The sequence below is a fragment of the Lagenorhynchus albirostris genome, chromosome 3 (assembly GCF_949774975.1).
Source record: "Lagenorhynchus albirostris chromosome 3, mLagAlb1.1, whole genome shotgun sequence".
Classification (NCBI taxonomy): Eukaryota; Metazoa; Chordata; class Mammalia; order Artiodactyla; family Delphinidae; genus Lagenorhynchus; species Lagenorhynchus albirostris.
The window spans coordinates 145564063-145581486 of NC_083097.1; the positions used below are offsets into that span (position 1 = coordinate 145564063).

At 45.1% G+C, this 17424-nt stretch overlaps 1 protein-coding gene across 1 annotated transcript in view; it reads left to right on the top strand.

Moving 5' to 3' along the window:
• Nucleotides 1-17424, top strand: part of DOCK2 (dedicator of cytokinesis 2) — a 410412-nt gene that overhangs the window by 356931 nt on the left and 36057 nt on the right. The window contains exons 34-38 of the mRNA XM_060146542.1: nucleotides 1214-1299; nucleotides 8015-8171; nucleotides 10808-10848; nucleotides 14941-15031; nucleotides 15656-15775. Coding sequence (XP_060002525.1) covers nucleotides 1214-1299; nucleotides 8015-8171; nucleotides 10808-10848; nucleotides 14941-15031; nucleotides 15656-15775 — 495 coding nt within the window. The remainder of the gene's footprint in view (nucleotides 1-1213; nucleotides 1300-8014; nucleotides 8172-10807; nucleotides 10849-14940; nucleotides 15032-15655; nucleotides 15776-17424) is intronic.

Here is a 17424-nt window from a genome sequence, read left to right on the forward strand (position 1 = left end):
GACATTGAAAGTAGGAAGACAAAATACTCTCTGGCTTCAGTGTTACAAGATTTGGTGTGTAGGTGCATACTTTCAGGTCACTTAGCTAGTCTGATCTCTGACCATCACAGTTGTCACCAGACTTGACTCTCTGAGGCATTAATTCATATAAATATGACAGCTTCAGTTATGGCTGGATTCCGGAGCTCAAAAATGGCACGAGGTTTCAGTCTCTCTCCATCCCTTCCTCTCTGCTTTCCACTACATTGGTGTCATTCTCAGGCAGCCTCTTTCTTTTTTTTTTTTTTTTTTTTTTTTTTGCGGTACACGGGCCTCTCACTGTTGTGGCCTCTCCCGCTGTGGAGCGCAGGCTCAGTGGCCATGGCTCACGGGTGCAGCCGCTCCGCGGCATGTGGGATCTTCCCGGACCGGGGCATGAACCCGTGTCCCCTGTATCGGCAGGCAGACTCTCAACCACTGCGCCACCAGGGAAGCCCACAGCCTCTTTCATTGTGGTCCTTTCCAGCAGCCCCGGGCTTAAAACCTTCCATCTTCAAGTTAAGCAGAAAGACTTCTTTTTCCTAAGAGTGTCAACAAAACCTCAGATCTCAGTCTCACTGGCTTGATCTGGGCCTTAATTGTAGGGTCTGGATAATGAAAGATACTGATCAGGAGCTTGGCCTGTGTCGTGTACCCACACCTAGAGCTGGGGAGGTATGGTCAGCCCACCTGAGTCTCACAAACTGAAATTAGGGTTGATGTGATTACCAAAGTATAGAGAAAGGAATGCTAGGCAGGCAGAAATAATAGCTGTTCATGACAACATGCCATTCTCTGAAGATCAGTGCTCTGTCACATCCCTCAGTGCCTTTGCACATGTTATACCCTCTGCTAGGAATGCCCTTTCTCTTTCCATTCTCCTGCAAAATTTCAAGATAAACTTGAGAACAAGGTCAAATGACATGGGCTGTGAGCCTTCCCTGTAGACTCTCCTCTCTCTCTCTCCTATGCCCATCTCTCTGCTCCAGCACTTACCATCTATGGCTCTTCTCCACTCTCCGGGAACTTCTAAAAGGCAAATGTAGTATCCTGTTCCATTTTGCATTCCCAGTGCTCAGCACTGAACCTGGGGGATGATATATGCTCTCTAAGCTTTGGTTAAAAAAATGAATTGACTAATTTCAGTATTCAGCCTTCTAATGTTATTGTTGATTTTCATCTCCTGCTTCTTCAGTTTGAAAATGAAATCATCCTCAAGCTGGACCACGAGGTGGAAGGGGGCCGAGGGGACGAGCAGTACATGCAGCTGCTGGAGTCGATGTAAGTTCAGTGCCCAGCATGGGAGGAGCCGGGAAGGTGGGCCCGAGGCCGGAGGGCTTAGGACTCCAGGGGGCTCCAGTGGCTCTGTCCTCCCCTGGAGATAGGCTCATGGGTATGGGAGAGGCTCCATTTTTGGAAGAAATCTCACATCTCTCTCTGCAGTGGCTGTTTCTTTGATATCGATGGGACAGGTCAGATAAAAAGAAACTTTGCTGTGTTGGAGAGGGAAATAATCCACCAAAGTGTTCACTCTTGTTATCTCTTAGCTGTGGAATAATTTTTGCTGTCTTTTCCTTTTTTCTTTCTCAATCTTTGACAGATATTGGTCACAACCAACATTTATGGAAACCACGCTAAGTGCTCTCCCTGTATTGTCTCATTTAGTTGCGTTTTCTCTGTTTGATCCCATTTCACATAGGTGGCCCCCAAAGCTCAGGGAAATGTCTTGTCCGAGGAAACTAGGCCAAGCTAGTCAAGCGGACAAGCTGGGACTGAACCCAGCTCTGCTGGACTCCAGCGCACAGGCCTGGTGAGGCAGTGGGCAGTGGGTAGCACCCAGGAGCACTGGCCTTGGACTCAGGACACTGTGTTGTTTTAACAGCTCATTGAGATGTAATTCACATACCATACAGTTCACCTAAAGTGTACAATTCAATGGCTTTCAGTATATTCACAGAGCTGTGCAACCATTACTACAGTCAATTGTAGAACATTTTTGTTACCTCCCGAAAGAAAGCCCATACCCCTTAGCCATCACCCCCTCCCCTTCTCTGGGCTGTCTATGGATGTGTCTATCCTGGACATTACATACAAATAGAAACATACGATACGTGGTCCTTTGTGACTGGCTTCTTTCTCATAACATGTTCTCAGGGTTCACCCATGCTGTAACACGTGTCAGTATTTCACTTCTTTTTATTGCCGAATAATATTTCACTGTTTGGAAACACCCCATTTTGTTTATTCATTCATCAGCGGTTGGAATTTTAGACTGTCTCCATTTGGGGCTGTCAGGAATGATGCTACTTTGAGCATTCATATACAAATTTTTGTGTGGACGCATGTTTACAGTCCTCTTGGGTGTATAACTAGGAGTGGAATTGCTGGGTCATATGGCAACTCTGTATGTAACCTTTTGAGGAAGCATCAGACTGTTTTCCAAAGTGACTATACCAGTTACCTTCCTACCAGCAATGTACAAGGCTTCCAATTTCTCCACATCCTTCTGAGCACTTGTTAGTATCCATCTTACTGATTATAGCCATCCTATAATCAGTGTGAAATGAAATCTCATCGTCACTTCAGTTTGCATTTCCTACATGGCTAATGATGTTGAGCATCTTTTCATGTGCTTATTGGCCATTAGTGTATCGTTGGAGGAAGTCACTGGATTTCCATCTTGATTCCAGCACTTAGCAGCTGCACCACTTTGGAACAGTCATGCACCATCGTTGGCTTCAGTGTGCCCAGCTGTAAAATGGGGATAATAAGCCTCCTATGGTTATACTGAAGAGTGAATAACTATAAAACATGCGCACACAGCAGGTAGAAGCTCAGGAAATGTCCTTTGATCCCTCACCTAACTCCCAGTTTCTATCTCTGACACCATGGTAAGAGTGAGGACTTCTCCCAAGGTTCAGGAATGTGACTCACACATCCCAAATTCCCTTTTTTTTTTTTTGCGGTAAGCGGGCCTCTCACTGTTGTGGCCTCTCCCGTTGCGGAGCACAGGCTCCGGACGCGCAGGCCCAGCGACCATGGCCCACGGGCCCAGCCGCTCCGTGGCACGCGGGATCCTCCCGGCCCGGGGCACGAACCCACGTCCCCCGCATCAGCAGGCGGACTCTGAACCACTGCGCCACCAGGGAAGCCCCCAGATTCCCTCTTAATTGTAGATTCCCTGATTTGTATGATTCTCTGATATATATCTGATCTTGAATTCTTTCCCCAGTCCTCTTGGAATATTTTAACTTTAACAACAAAAGCAGACTGAAGGTCTTGCTCTGACCCTCACAATGACCCTCTCTCCCCTGCCCAGCGGGCAGAGCCCCGTGGACAGAGTTGAGTCCCAGGCAGCACCGTCCCAGCTGCCCTCGCCCCCTCCTGTCACTGTGCACAGCCATCACTAAACACCTAGAAAGCAAAGGCCCCTGGGCTAGCGGAGCAAGCCATCATCTGCTCCTCAGGTAGGTATCGAGACTGATTGTCCAGTGGGGAGATGACATTGTGCCTGAGTTAATGCTTTTCTTAAAGCTCAAGAAAGGAAGCATCTAAATATTGACCAGAAGTGAGACCAGGGCTGGCGCTGGCAGTTTCCATTTTTATAAGCGGATGGGGCCCTGCGGCCAGTCTTCAGATGATCAGCAGGATTTTCAAATCCTTCCTGAGCGATTATTTATAAAAGGAGTCCTTAGAGGTCAAGGAAATTAAAAAACAGCTCATTATTTTCCTCCTGAAACAGAGGCGTGAATGATTTTTGCAAAACTAATCAAGCCCAACCTGAAGAGTCAGGGCCCCATCAGAACACCCAGGGGCCAAGTCCCTGCACCTTCCTTCCTTTTGACTTTCTGAGCCGCAGTTTCCTTATCTGCAAATTGGGGATAAAAATACCATCCAACTCCTAGAGTTTTTATTGAGAAGAAACAAGACACATCGTGAAAAGTGCTTAGCACAGTTTGTGACACCTTGTAGGTAATCTGGAAATAGTAGTTATTATTATCATTGACCAGGTGGATATCGATGTGATTATTTGAAGCCATGAGCCTACCTATCATTCCTCTTCCAGACTAGTGAAGCTCAGCTCCTCTAACCCTTCTTCCCAGCCCCTCATTCAGGGCCTCCACTGATACATAGGGCCCACTCTGGGCAGACACAGTTCTGCGGGCACGTGGCTTGGTAACTGGATGGTGTTTTTGTCAATCGAGCAAGGCTTCCCTTCTGGTGGCAGCGGAAGCCCTGCATCGAGGCACAAGGGTGAGGGCATGAAGTGGTGCTGCATTTCAGTATTCATGTGCTCTCATGCAGTGCACAGCCTTACACAGCATCCCGCCCCTCCCCATCCTTAGAGCTCTCCTTGGAGCCCACCCGCATTAGTCCACATCTGTCTTAAAGTGAGAGTCCCATACTGAATGGAGTAATGAGACACATTCTACCCTCCTGTATTCCATCTGCCTGGGAATATTTCTAAAAGTGGCACGGGGGCTGGAAGCCTGAAAGGGACAGAGAAGGTGTGTTCTGGGGCCCAGATCCCACTCAGACCAGTTCAGTTGAAAGGGGACCTGTCATAAGAAGCACAAACTACATAGTTTTTAAAGGAATAAGTGAAAAGTCCAGTTCCGTAGGCACTGACAAAGGTGTGGGTCAGGACTCCCTCCCTCTGAAGGCCTCCCATACTGAATGCAGGTCTATTCGAGGGAGGTGTGAGCTCCCTCCAGCCCCCACCAAGGCAGGAGCATAGATGCGGAGTGGCCAGTGTTCTGCCATCCCTCCTTCCACCGAGTGAGGGACTATTGCATCACTTCGAGAGTCTCCTAGCTCTTTATCATTGCCACTTCCATTCCATTGTTGGGCTCAAAGGAGAGGACCTTGGCAGATTGGCAGGATGGAGATTAGAACTCAGCCCCACGTGCCTCGAGCCTAGCCTACAAATTGAGGGTGACAACAATGCCTACCTCAAGAAGATTATGTGAGTGTTAAACAAGATAATCAGTAAAGCCAGCTTAGCACAACATCTGGAACACAGGTACTCAATAAATGATAGTATCATGTATTACAGTTAGCTTTTATTTCTATATCCACTTCCACTGCTAGATGGTGAACTCCTGGAGGTGAGTGAATTGCTAGCTCTGAGATCTCTGAATCTCTAGTTCCCAGAAGAGTACATGTTGAGTGCACAGATAGATAGGTAGATAGATGGTGGACGGATGGGTGATTTCAAACCAATCTGCCCATCTACCTCTCCAACCCTAGACCATATGAGCACTTTTCTTACCTTATGGCTAAAAAATAGATTAAGAAAGCCAAGACTTTGTTTTTCTAAACACTTGCTTCTCAAAGGACCAACCATATAGCATCACCTGGGAGCTTGTTAAAATGTAGAATCTCAGGCCTTACCCCAAACCTGCTGAATCAGAATCAATGAACGCAGTGCCCAGGTGATTCCCAAGCACACTGAAGCCTGCAAAGCAGCAGACAAAGCCAATTGTTCTTAATATTGGCTGAAAAAATAAAATACTGCTTCCTGGCTCCCATCCCCGGAGATACAAAGACATTGACCTAGAGTGGAGATTGAGCTTTGGAAAAGCTCCCCTTGTGATTCTGCCATGCGACCAGGGCAGAGAGCCACTGGTCTGGCCATGCTCAGGCCCTCAGATGCCTCCTACTGGGAGGCTGTGAGAAATCACACCCCAAACACTGGGACAAAGTTTCATTGCATTGTCATTAAGACAGAAAGCAAGGCTGGAAGTGACCATCCCACAAGGAGTTAGGCACAGCTGATGACTGAGCCAGACAGGCCTAAATCACAGGGCAATTTCCATCTCTCCTTGAGAGCCGGGAACAGGTGCTTCTCTCATGGCGAAGGTGGATTTGTCTGATCACAGCCACAGTTTGAGACATCGCGTCCTTGCAGCATGGCTTGGCTTCTGGGCAGAATGACCCTCCAGAGGCCTTGCCTTCCTCACCTTCCCCCTCTTAGGAGCTCTTGGGACTTATAAACTGCTATGGGCAGAGTAGGCAGAAACAGACGTAGCCTGGGAAATGCTTGTCTACTCAAGATGAGAACACACCACAGTGAGAACACACCACAGTGTTTCTCTGCGGAAAATACTGACCCGTGATTGTCTTGATTCCCAAGGTCACACCACAGTGTTTCTCTGAGGAAAATACTGACCCGTGAGAACACACCACAGTGTTTCTCTGCGGAAAATACTGACCCGTGATTGTCTTGATTCCCAAGGTCACCACTGACTATCGGAATGATGCTGGGAAGGACATTTAGCTTCTCCGGGCCTTGATTAACCTCATCTGCAAAATGAGGGGAATAATTTTTACTTACCATAATGACTGTGATCGTTTCTTTAGAAAAAGTGATTAGACAATGTCTGGTGGAGAATAAGTGATTAAGAAGTAGTCATTAACCAAAATTTTAATCCATCTGTCTCTCCCTACCTCTCCTGTGGGCTGCTTGAGGGTAGGCATGATTCTTTTTATATTTCCTTTTTTTTTTTTTTTTTTAATATCTTTCTCCCCATCCCCGCCCTACACAATGCCTGGAATAGTGCCTAGCAACTGATAGGTACTTAAGGAATGTCACTATTTTAATTTTTGTTTTTAAAATTTAGAATATTATTATTACAACAAATGTTGTAAATTGTTCAAACACCATATGCACATTTCAGTTGAAAAATGAACATTGTCCTCCTCTATTCCCCCACCTAGACCCCTTTTCAGAAGCAACGTGCATTTAGTTTGGTGTTTATCCTTCCTGACCATATCTGTCACATTCATAAACACACAGAGACACATAAAAGTAGACACACAGGGACTTCCCTGGTGGTGCAGTGGTTAAGAATCCGCCTGCCAATGCAGGGGACACGGGTTCGATCCCTGGTCTGGGAAGATCCCACATGCCATGGAGCAACTACTGAGCCTGTGCTCTAGAGCCCGCGAGCCACAACTACTGAAGCCTGCTCTCCTAGAGCCCGTGCTCCACAACAAGAGAAGCCCCTGCTCGCCACAACTAGAGAAAGCCTGAGTGCAGCAATGAAGACCCAACACAGCCAAAAATAAATAAATAAATAAAATAAAATTTTAAAAAGTAGACATGAACTTCCACTCACATATAGCATTTGGTGGTTGAGAGCAGATGCTGGAGCCAGACTGTTGTTATGTACCAACTGTGTGACCTTGGACAAGTTAGTTGACCTCTCTGTGCATTAATTTCCCCATCTGCAAACATCTTATTTCATGAGACTGTGATGGGAGATTAAATGAGGTAAAATTTGTAAGACGTTTAGAATAATGCCTGGGACGTGGTAGGTTCTTTGCAAGTTGGTTAAATAGAACATAAGTATTGTTCTGAGACTCACTTTTCTCAACTATACATTTTACAGAGCTTTTTGTTTCAAAACATATTGCTCTCATACGTTTTAATGACTTCATAGTCACATTTTGTGAATATGCTTTAATTGGACATTTAAGATAGTTCCAGCTATTTCACTATTAGACACAATTTGTACGTACTGTAAATATATCCTTACATACTTCTGGGATTATTTCTGTAAAATAGATTCCCCAAAGTAGAATTATTGGATCAAAGGATATGTACTTTGACAATTTTTACAGATATTGTGAAAATTGCTGCCCCAAAAAGTTGTACTGATTTACTCCCAATGTGGGTCTGTAAAGGTGACCATTTCTCCACACCATTGCCCTCAGTAGAAATTTATTTTTATTTTTTCTCATTTTGATGGTGGGGAAAAAGTTACTTTCTACACCATATGGGCAAATAAGCGTATAAATGAGTTAAGTGATTGAATAAAGGAACAAAATGAGCCAATGAACCAGGGGAACTTGGATACACCTGTTTGTTTGGCTTGTGCTCCACCCTTCCCGAGCCCCGCCCCCAACTCGCAGCCCCGCCCCCGCCCCCCAACCCCGAGCACGCTCTTTCTCCCTTGGCCTCGAGCTCACCGCCCTCCCGTCTGTACCGCAGCCTGATGGAGTGTGCTGCAGAACACCCAACTATCTCCAAGTCCGTGGAGAACTTTGTGAACCTGGTCAAAGGCCTCCTGGAGAAGCTGCTGGATTACCGGGGCGTGATGACGGACGAGAGCAAAGACAACCGCATGAGCTGCACCGTGAACCTGCTGGTATGTGCGCGGCTCTCCCCATTTTGGGTCAGATCGGAGTCTTGGGAGCAGGTCTGGCTTTGGGTTCCACTATGGCTCTGGATAGGGAAGCAGCACTAAGGGCTCTAGAAATCAGACAAACGTGAGAGTGTCCTTTCCCTGACATCCGCTAGCTCTGCATCTTGAAGTCAATCATTTCACGTCCCCTGTGCCTCAGTTTATCATACATATGAAATGGGAATGACTATAGTTGGCTCTCCCTATCCAAGGGTTCGGCATTTGCTGATCCAACTACAGATTGAAAATAATCAGGAAAAAAAATTCCACAAAGTTCCAAAAAGCAAAACTTGAATTTGCCTCATGCTGGCCACTATTTACATAGCATTTACATTGGATTTACAGCTCTTTACATAGCATTTACATTGTTTAAGTAATTATAAGTAATCTAGAGGTGATTTAAAGTATATGGATGTGCGTAGGTTATATGCAAATTCTACACCATTGTATTTAAGGCACTTGAGCATTCTCAGACTTTGGTGTCTGTGGGGGTCCTGGGACCAATCCCCTGCAGCTGTCAGGGGATGACAGTATCTCCTTTAGCATTTAACACACAAAGAAGGAAGGTGGCAGCATAAAGAAGTTAAGAGTATGAGTTTTAGAGTCACATAGGCTATGGGTTCTCATCCTACCTCTGGTAATTAATAGACTACACAAGTCAAGAAAGTTTTCTGAAGGTTTAGTTTTCTTATCTGTTCCATGGTGAAAATAATAGTACCTATTTCATAGGTTGCGCAGTCCTGACCCATGGTTAGATGCTCACTGTGTGTTTGTTTCCTTCTCTTACAGAACGAAGTAATACTGATAACTAGTATTTATAGAAAATTACTATGGGATAGGCTAACCAGAGCAGCTAGTCCCCAACCCAGACTCTTCACCCCTGTACCACACGACCTGCCATTGGCCAGCTCCCAGATAGTCTCCCTTCAGATGTACTGTGATGTGGTTATGAGACAGCTAGTAGGAGCCACAGTGCTTCATACTCACCATGCCAGCCCACCATAAAGTGGTTAAAATGAATAAAGTTGACCAAAAGACCATGTGGCATCTATCACATCAACCCCCACTGCCATTGCCAGTGTTCCAGAAATATAAATCCTGTCCCCATAGTTCTGTTGTGTGTCTTCTGTTTACCCTAAGTGGACTCTTTTTTTTTTAATTCTATAGTTAAAATACACTTCCTCTTCAGTGATTTGAAAATGACTAACATATCTGTAATGAATGCTGAAGTCATTACAATTCAGCAGCATTATGTTAAAGTGTATTATTATTTATTTTTTTGAATTTTATTTTTTTATACAGCAGGTTCTCATTAGTGATCCATTTTATACATATCGGTGTATACATGTCAATCCCAATCTCCCAATTCATCACACCACCACCACCACCCCCTGCCACTTTCCCCGCTTGGTGTCCATACGTTTGTTGTCTACATCTGTGTCTCCTCAATGTCTGCCCTGCAAACCGGTTCATCTGTATCATTTTTCTAGGTTCCCTAAGTGGACTCTTTTTAAACAGCCCAGATATTGCCATTGATTTTCTGAAATGCTAAGGGGAGTTTAAAACTCCTGATTACAGCAGAAAGGAATTCATTGCTAATGACTCCACAAGGCCCAATTTACATAAAGAGCACCAGGAAGAGGGGTTTTCCAGGAGTTCAGCAGTTTCTCTCTTTGGAGAGGTAGAAGTTGGTTGAAGAAACTGACCTTCAACTGTCAGAATATGACCTGGGAGAAAGTTGGGACAGGCAGGTCTATAAGCAGTTAGACTCTGCTAGATTTTGGTGTGTGGTATCAGGGAGATTTTGGTGTGTGGTATCTCCATGGTATCAGGGAGAAGAACAGGATGGGGTGGGTGTGTCTGGAGGTCTAGTATGGCTCTGCCACCCACTGACTGTGCTCTGGAACACCTGGAACACACCACCTCGCCCTCTCGGAGCCTCAGGTGCACATGGATGCATTGAATTAAACCTGGGTTTTCTCAAAGTGTGGCTCAAGGATCGGTCCCGACCTCCTGGCTCAAAATCTGTAAGGACTTGTTTTAAAATGCACAGGATTCCAGGACAACTACTGGTCTACATGAGCCCTGAGCTGGAATAGGTATTGCCAGGCTTAAATGTTTTTGACTGTGGAATCTCAGCATAACTTCTGATAGTTCTGCACTATCAGAAGTTATGATCTGTTATCATCACTGGGATCTGTTGTGATTACTATTACTCTATTGCTATTACTCTGATTCCAACTCAGTTCTGCCTGAGTGCAGGGTCTGGGCTTTCAAAGATCAAGCTGGGCTGCCTTTCATAGTAGACTTTGTCAAAGTAAACGGCCTCAATCTTGGCATCCCTCAGTGCAGCCAGTAGCTGGATTGCACCCCCCGATGTGACGGCTGAGATACTTCCTCTGTCCCTTCATAGTCTAAGGATCAGGGAAGTGACTTTCAAGGCAGAATGAGCTGCTTGATGCATTCAGGAAAGTAAATTTCTTGCTCCCACCTCACCCAGGTAGTACATAGCAATTTCCTCTCATCTTCATCACATTGCCTTCCACCCCTGCGGCTCTGCAAAGAAAAAAGCTCATCACTGTTTTTCCTCCCTTATCTAGAATTTCTACAAAGATAATAATCGGGAAGAGATGTACATAAGGTAAGATTTTTGTTTTCTAAAACCCAGACCTGCTGTGTCACACTCCTGCTCAACATCCATCGATGGCTCCCCGCTGCCTTCAGCATAGAGTTTAAGCATATCTTGTTGACACTCAGACCCTCTTTGTTCTGATTCCTATCCATCTCCCCAGATTCAACTCCTTCCATCTCCTACAATCAGCCCCCCAAATCCACTTGGAGTTCTCTGACCTGCCATGCTGTTTTGCTGTGGATTGAGCTGGTGAATTGCACTTGCGTTTGTTACAAGATTGGCATGCGGAGCCCTAGTCCAGGGTTGGTAGTTAGAACATCTGCCAGCCCAGCTCTGAAGGGAAAAAAATACCAAGATGTATGATGCCCGCTTCTTTGTAGGCATTTAAAAGATATGTATTTGAACATCATGTGAAGGATTTTGGGGGGACATTCGGCTGAAGCAAAGAACTCCCTTGCCAGTGTGTCTCAGGATCTCATTTTTTTCCTCCAAAGTTTTTTTTATTGGTACTTTTACTCATTACAAAAATAATACATACTTATTACCAAAAAAACCTCATAAAATACAGACAAGCAAAACAAAATATGAAATAAACTCCCATAATCTGTACATATTCCCAGACCTTTTTATATCTATGTTTATATATAGATCAAATTCTATGCATGCCTAGTTTCTGCAAAAATGAGATCATATTGCTCATAATTTATTCTTTGCTTGACAAGAATAGCATGTCAACAGAAGTATTTCAACTTAATTTTTAATGAAACTATAAAATTCCCTTTCCAGAATACACCATAATTTATATAGCCAATCCTATGTTGTTGAATATTTAGGTTGTTTCCAACTTTCTTCTATCATAAATAGCACAATGACAAAATTCTTGGACATACATCTATCTTTATGCATCTCCTTATGAGACAAAAGCCTGCAAAGTGGCGTTGACTGTAAGGGTTAACGACCAAGGCCCTTTCAAGGCTTTTGACACATTCTATCAAAGACCGGAGACTCCAAGTCCAAATTCACTCTGCAAAATACTGCAAATATTTTTAGGTACTTAGTTTAGCATTATTCCAGAAATAAGAACTATCATTTGGAAAAAAGATAATTCCATAGGTTGTCCTGAGCTTGGTTAGTATTTATAATATCACTAGACATGACTTATTGTAGTGGCATGGGGCTTTGGATCCAAAGGCCCTGGAAGGCTTTACCTTTTTTCCTCTGTGACCCTGGATAAATCACTCAGTGTCTTCGGGCTGAGGTTTCCCCATGTAGAATGTTTCCGTTCTGTTCTGAGGATTAAATGAGATGCTACAGGTAGAGTGCCTGGCACATGGTTCTCTCCCCCAACATCTTTTCTTTTCTTCCCATTTTAGAAACACAGATGGGGAATCCCAGATTTCCATAAGTTTTGGAGATGTGAATCCTATAGTAATCTAGGAAGACCACATTTGCCTAAACCAGACATTGTAAACAGGATATAGTATGAAAATCTGTCCTATTTGGCAGGCATAGTATTTAAAAACATTTTTAATTGGTTGCCAAATTTTAAAACTCTAGAGATGTTACATAAAAATCAAAATTTCCCTCTTCTGAAAAACTCAGAAGGTATGACAACACTGGGCCCTCATCCTGTCCTGACGACCACTGCCTAGGCTAGGTGGTAGTGGCCCCTTTAGACGGGGCAGGAGTGCTCTGGTCATGACATCGTTTCCATTCCCCATTGAACTTCATCCCATCCACCTCACTCAAGCTGCCCACCTGGCATCTGTTTGCATTCAAATCCCTAGTCGGGCCCATCAGGGTGTCTTCCATTGGGCTCTGTAGTTGATCACCAAACCCTTGAGTTGACAAAGGATAGGAGGGGGTGCCTTGGCCAATTAAGGAGTTGAAAGCAGCAGGGAAGCTCTCCCTCTGACTACTCTCTTCAAAATTTTTGGACCCAGTCATCAGGAATCTAAGAGACCAAGGCCAGGCAGGTGGAGATAAGACAGGATTTGACCATCTACGCAGGGGTTTTTAAAGGTTGACCGCAGGCTCAACACTCCTTACACACACGCCACGTGGAGTTTCCCTGAAAGCTCTATTGATCAGCAGAAAGATAGGGCAGCAGGAGTGACTGTAGAGGCAGAAATAGCTGCTATCAAAACCTGGTTCTGTCTATTTCTAGCTCTATCTACTCTAGTGTAGGTCTCAGTTTTCTTACCTATAAAAGAATTGTTGGGAGGATGAATTGATATATAAAGCACCCATTAGTAGAATGAATAAATGAATGAAGAATCTCTCTTGGATGCTCCCCTACTCATCCTCTTTCCTTGGGATCCCAGCCCAACTGTCACACTAGGGGAACCTTTCTAGAAGCCCTACCTGGATGAGTCCTGCTCTCGTAGTACCATAGACCTCTCCTTCAGAGCATTGATCACAGCTGTATTTTTGCAATTACTTATTTGATTATTTGATTGATGCCTGTCCCTTTTCCTAGATTATAAGTCCCAAACCCTGAGAGTGGCATCTGCTTTTGCCACCATTTATCTGTAATGCCTGGTACAGCCTGTGTGCTCAGTACAGCTTTGCTGATTGAATAAATAAATGAGCAAAAGGTCACTAGCTCATTAGTTATCAGAAACCACTAATTGAACTTTCTTCCCCTTAAAATCTTTGGCAGTCCCTACCCTGAGTTCAGGCAGCCTCCATTTGGCTCTCTGGCCATGTTTTATGTAGCCAGGGACATTCAGCTCTAGCTCCTCCTTGGGTGACATTCTAAGCAGAAAGCTTTCTTATAAAAGGAATCTAAGCCTGAGCATTGAGACTTGCTTTGAGTACAGATGCTTGAGAAGCCCTTTGTTCCCTGTAGTTAGACAGCCAAGGCAGAATATTGGCATGGTTACAGACAGCACCTTTCCTCTTGGAGGAAGGACCAAGGGCATCACATCACAGCATCTTCCCTTCACCAATTACTAAGAGCTGAGTTTAAATAAATGCTCCTGATGACGTGCAAGTCACCAAAGCAGTGGGGGTTTTTTGGCTCTGGATTCTGTTTCCAGCAGTGGCAGGAGGGAGTGTTTTGTAGAAGAACGTGGTTCACAATGATAGTAGATAATGGCTGTCACTGCTCAGCACTGGCTACGGGCTAATTGCTTTCGGTGCATACTCACATTTATGAGCAGCGGTGCAGGCTGTCATTCACAGAGCCTTTTATACACGATCTGCTTGTCCCTTTATAGGCCCAGCAACTCTATAGGTAGGTTCTCTGAGCACTGCCATTTTACAGATGAGCAAACTAAGGCACAGAGAAGTGAATTCACTGCCCCTTAATACTTACTATGTATCAGGTAATTGACCTAAGCTCCCTTCCTTTGTTCTTGTCCTGTTCTTAACACCTTTCAACTGTAGACTCATTCTAGGAGTCAGAACTGGATTGTCACATTGGAAAAGGGTGGGAGATGGGAATGTGATTACAGTTGAATAGTAGGTTCTCTCTGCTGACAGCTCCAGGCCTCCACATGAATATCCAATCTCTAGCCCCTGGTCCACTTCCTTTGCTTATCAGAAAGTTCAGTTCCTTTACATCTAGAGAGCACTGAAGAGAGGGTAGGAGTTGCCCTTTACAGTGCTGTGGCTTGTCCATGCCCTTGGAGTCGTAAATGATCAGGGCATAGGCTCTGAAGGCAGTTAGACTGGGATCACGTTCCAGTTCTTCATTCATTAGCACATGACCTCTGACAAGCTATTTATTTCTCCTTGCCTGATTTCCCTTGTTGTATTGCATTGGGCAGAGTCTTCAGTTTCAAGTTGAATACTGGCTGGAATGTTACCTAACTTCTCCAGGCCAGAATTTTCTTATCTGTAAATGAGAAGTCTCGATGGACCTATTTTACACGATTGTCAGACAGATTAAATGATCTGAGGCATTCAAAATACTTAGCATGGTTCCCGTCATACACTAAATGCCCCACGAGTGCTAGGTGCTATCACTGTCACCCATGCGAGTCTGGATAGAGGGAATGGAGGACTCCCTTGTGACTCAGTTGTTCTTTCTGGCCTGGCCCTACCACCTGCCTGCTTATTATTGCACCTGGTGATTTAGCATATTTCCCCAAACAGGTACCTGTACAAACTCCGCGACCTTCACCTGGACTGTGACAATTACACAGAGGCTGCCTATACACTCCTTCTCCACACCTGGCTTCTCAAGGTACTGCCTTTCCAGTAAAGGGGATTCATGCTGGGATCCCCATGGAGCCCTCACAGCAAGTTGAAGAGTGAAAAAGAAAAAGAATTAGCCAAATACATTTTGTTCTGCTCTGTGTCCCCAAACTCTTAACCTGGCAGGTTACTTTTCTGCACTGCTTTGTCTGGTCACATAAGGTTTCTAGTGACCCTCACATTCAGCAGCAACAACAACACCCGAGATACGTCTTGCAGTTTTACATAACATTCAAACTGTTTTATATAACATCCAAACATCAACTGTAAATCATTAGCATGCCCTGTGAGCTGTTTTCTTCTCTTGAAAGTGCTGCTGGAGCAGGACAAAGTCTGTAAGATTTCCTTTGGCTTTTGAAGCGCTGAGACCATGTCTTGCAGGGTTTCAGAGAAAAATCCTACAAGCCATACACATGAGCAAATGGAGAGTCAAATAAGTGTAACTCCACAGCAATGAGGAGGCGCTTCCCGTGGAAACTGCAGACCAGCATCTCTCTGATTGACACTCAGGGCGACAAGGAGGCCGGCAGGGGTGTTTGCAGGGCTTCCTCCCACTCCTCAGCAGTAGGGGAGACACCTGCCTCAGGTGACTGTGTGTGTCCTCTCTCCGCAGTGGTCAGATGAACAGTGTGCATCACAGGTCATGCAGACAGGCCAGCAGCACCCCCAGACCCACCGACAGCTGAAGGAGACGCTCTATGAGATCATCATAGGCTACTTTGACAAAGGAAAGGTAATTGGTCCCAGCCCTTCCTCTCTCCGTGGAAACCCTAGCTACCAGAAAGGATTGTTCTCTCCCATATTTTACACCCAGTCCATCTGCAGGTCTGGTCAGCTCTCCCGCCCGACCCTAAGTCTGATCACTTCTCTCCATCTCCATTCCTTCCACCTCCATTCAAGGCACCAACATTGCTCACCTGGACACTCAGTGAATCCTAAGCAATCTCCCTGCATCCTCTATTCCCCCCAACAGATCATCCTCCATATGGGAAACGGTGATCATAAAACATGCATTGGATCACGCCATTGTCCTGCATACAGTCATCTCAAATGGCTCTCCCAATCCACTTAGAACAAATTACACAATCCCTCCCATGACCCATGAGGCCCCACACGAGCTGTCCCCTGACTACTTCTCTCATTTCATCTCTACCACGCTCCCTTTTACTCACTTGCTCTATGCCAAGCTCTTTTCCACCTCAGGGCCTTTGCACTTGCTTCTCCCAGCTTAGAACATTTCTCCTCCATATCTTACCATGGCCAGCTCCTTCTCACAGCTCAGGGTTTTGCCCAAGCAAAGGATGTCATGTCCTGAAGGAGGCCTTCCCAGACCACCTGAGACACAGCAGCACTCCTGCCCTGAGTCACTCTTACTGACTTATCTTCAGAGTACTTATCACTATCAGACATGACCTTGATCATTTTGTTTTTGCTTGCTCATGTCTGGCTCCCCACTTTAGAAGGCCATGAGCACAGAGACTTGCCTTGTCCACTGCTAAGTGCCCCGTAGCTAGCACAGAGCCCTACATATGGGGCCTAGTAGATATATATTGAATAACTTAATTAATTGAATGTATGAATGACATCATGGTGCCATCATTGATCTCTAAACAGCAAGAACAGGATGTTTTGTTGGGTTAGGTCTGGAGGTTGGCCAGACCTGCTACTGCCCATCCTCCAGTCTCCAGTAGACCTTCAGGAAACACCAACCCAAATGCTGTAGGAAGCATAGCACGGTGGTTAAGTGCTCAGGCTCTGGGTTTCAAGCCTCGTTCCTCTACCACCCACAATCTCCTTGGCCTTTCAGAGATTCCAATTCCCCATCCATAATAGTGGGACATTAACAGTACGTACTTCCTAGTTGCATTGTGAAAATTAGGTGAGAAAATGCATGTAGAGCACCTAACAGAGGACCTGGTACATAGTAGTAGCTTGTTAAATTTTAACTGTCATCATTATTACCTACTCTGCCCTCGAGGCCCCAGTTGACTGGCCACTTCCTCTGTCAAGTTTTTCTTGAGTCCTCCAGCTTCCGTACAGCTCTGCCTCTCCTCTGAATGGCAAGGCCTCTTACAGTTCATCAAGACACAATTTAATACTTAATTTTGACCTGTTCTGTCACTGCAGTTCATTGCATCTGTCTTAGTCTGATCTTCCCACCTTCCCTGGAAAGATAAAATGAGGTAATGTCTGTGGAAGGGCTTATAAATTCCCAGGAGTTGAGCAGTTGGAGAACACTGTCTTTATAATTTACAATTATAAGCCTCTTGAGGGCAGAGACTCTGCCATCCCTGGAACCTCCTGTCCTGCTGACTCGATGTCAGAGCTTACTCTTGGTTTATGAGCTGACTAAGTCGGTCACAGTGTGAAAGCCCCAAAAAG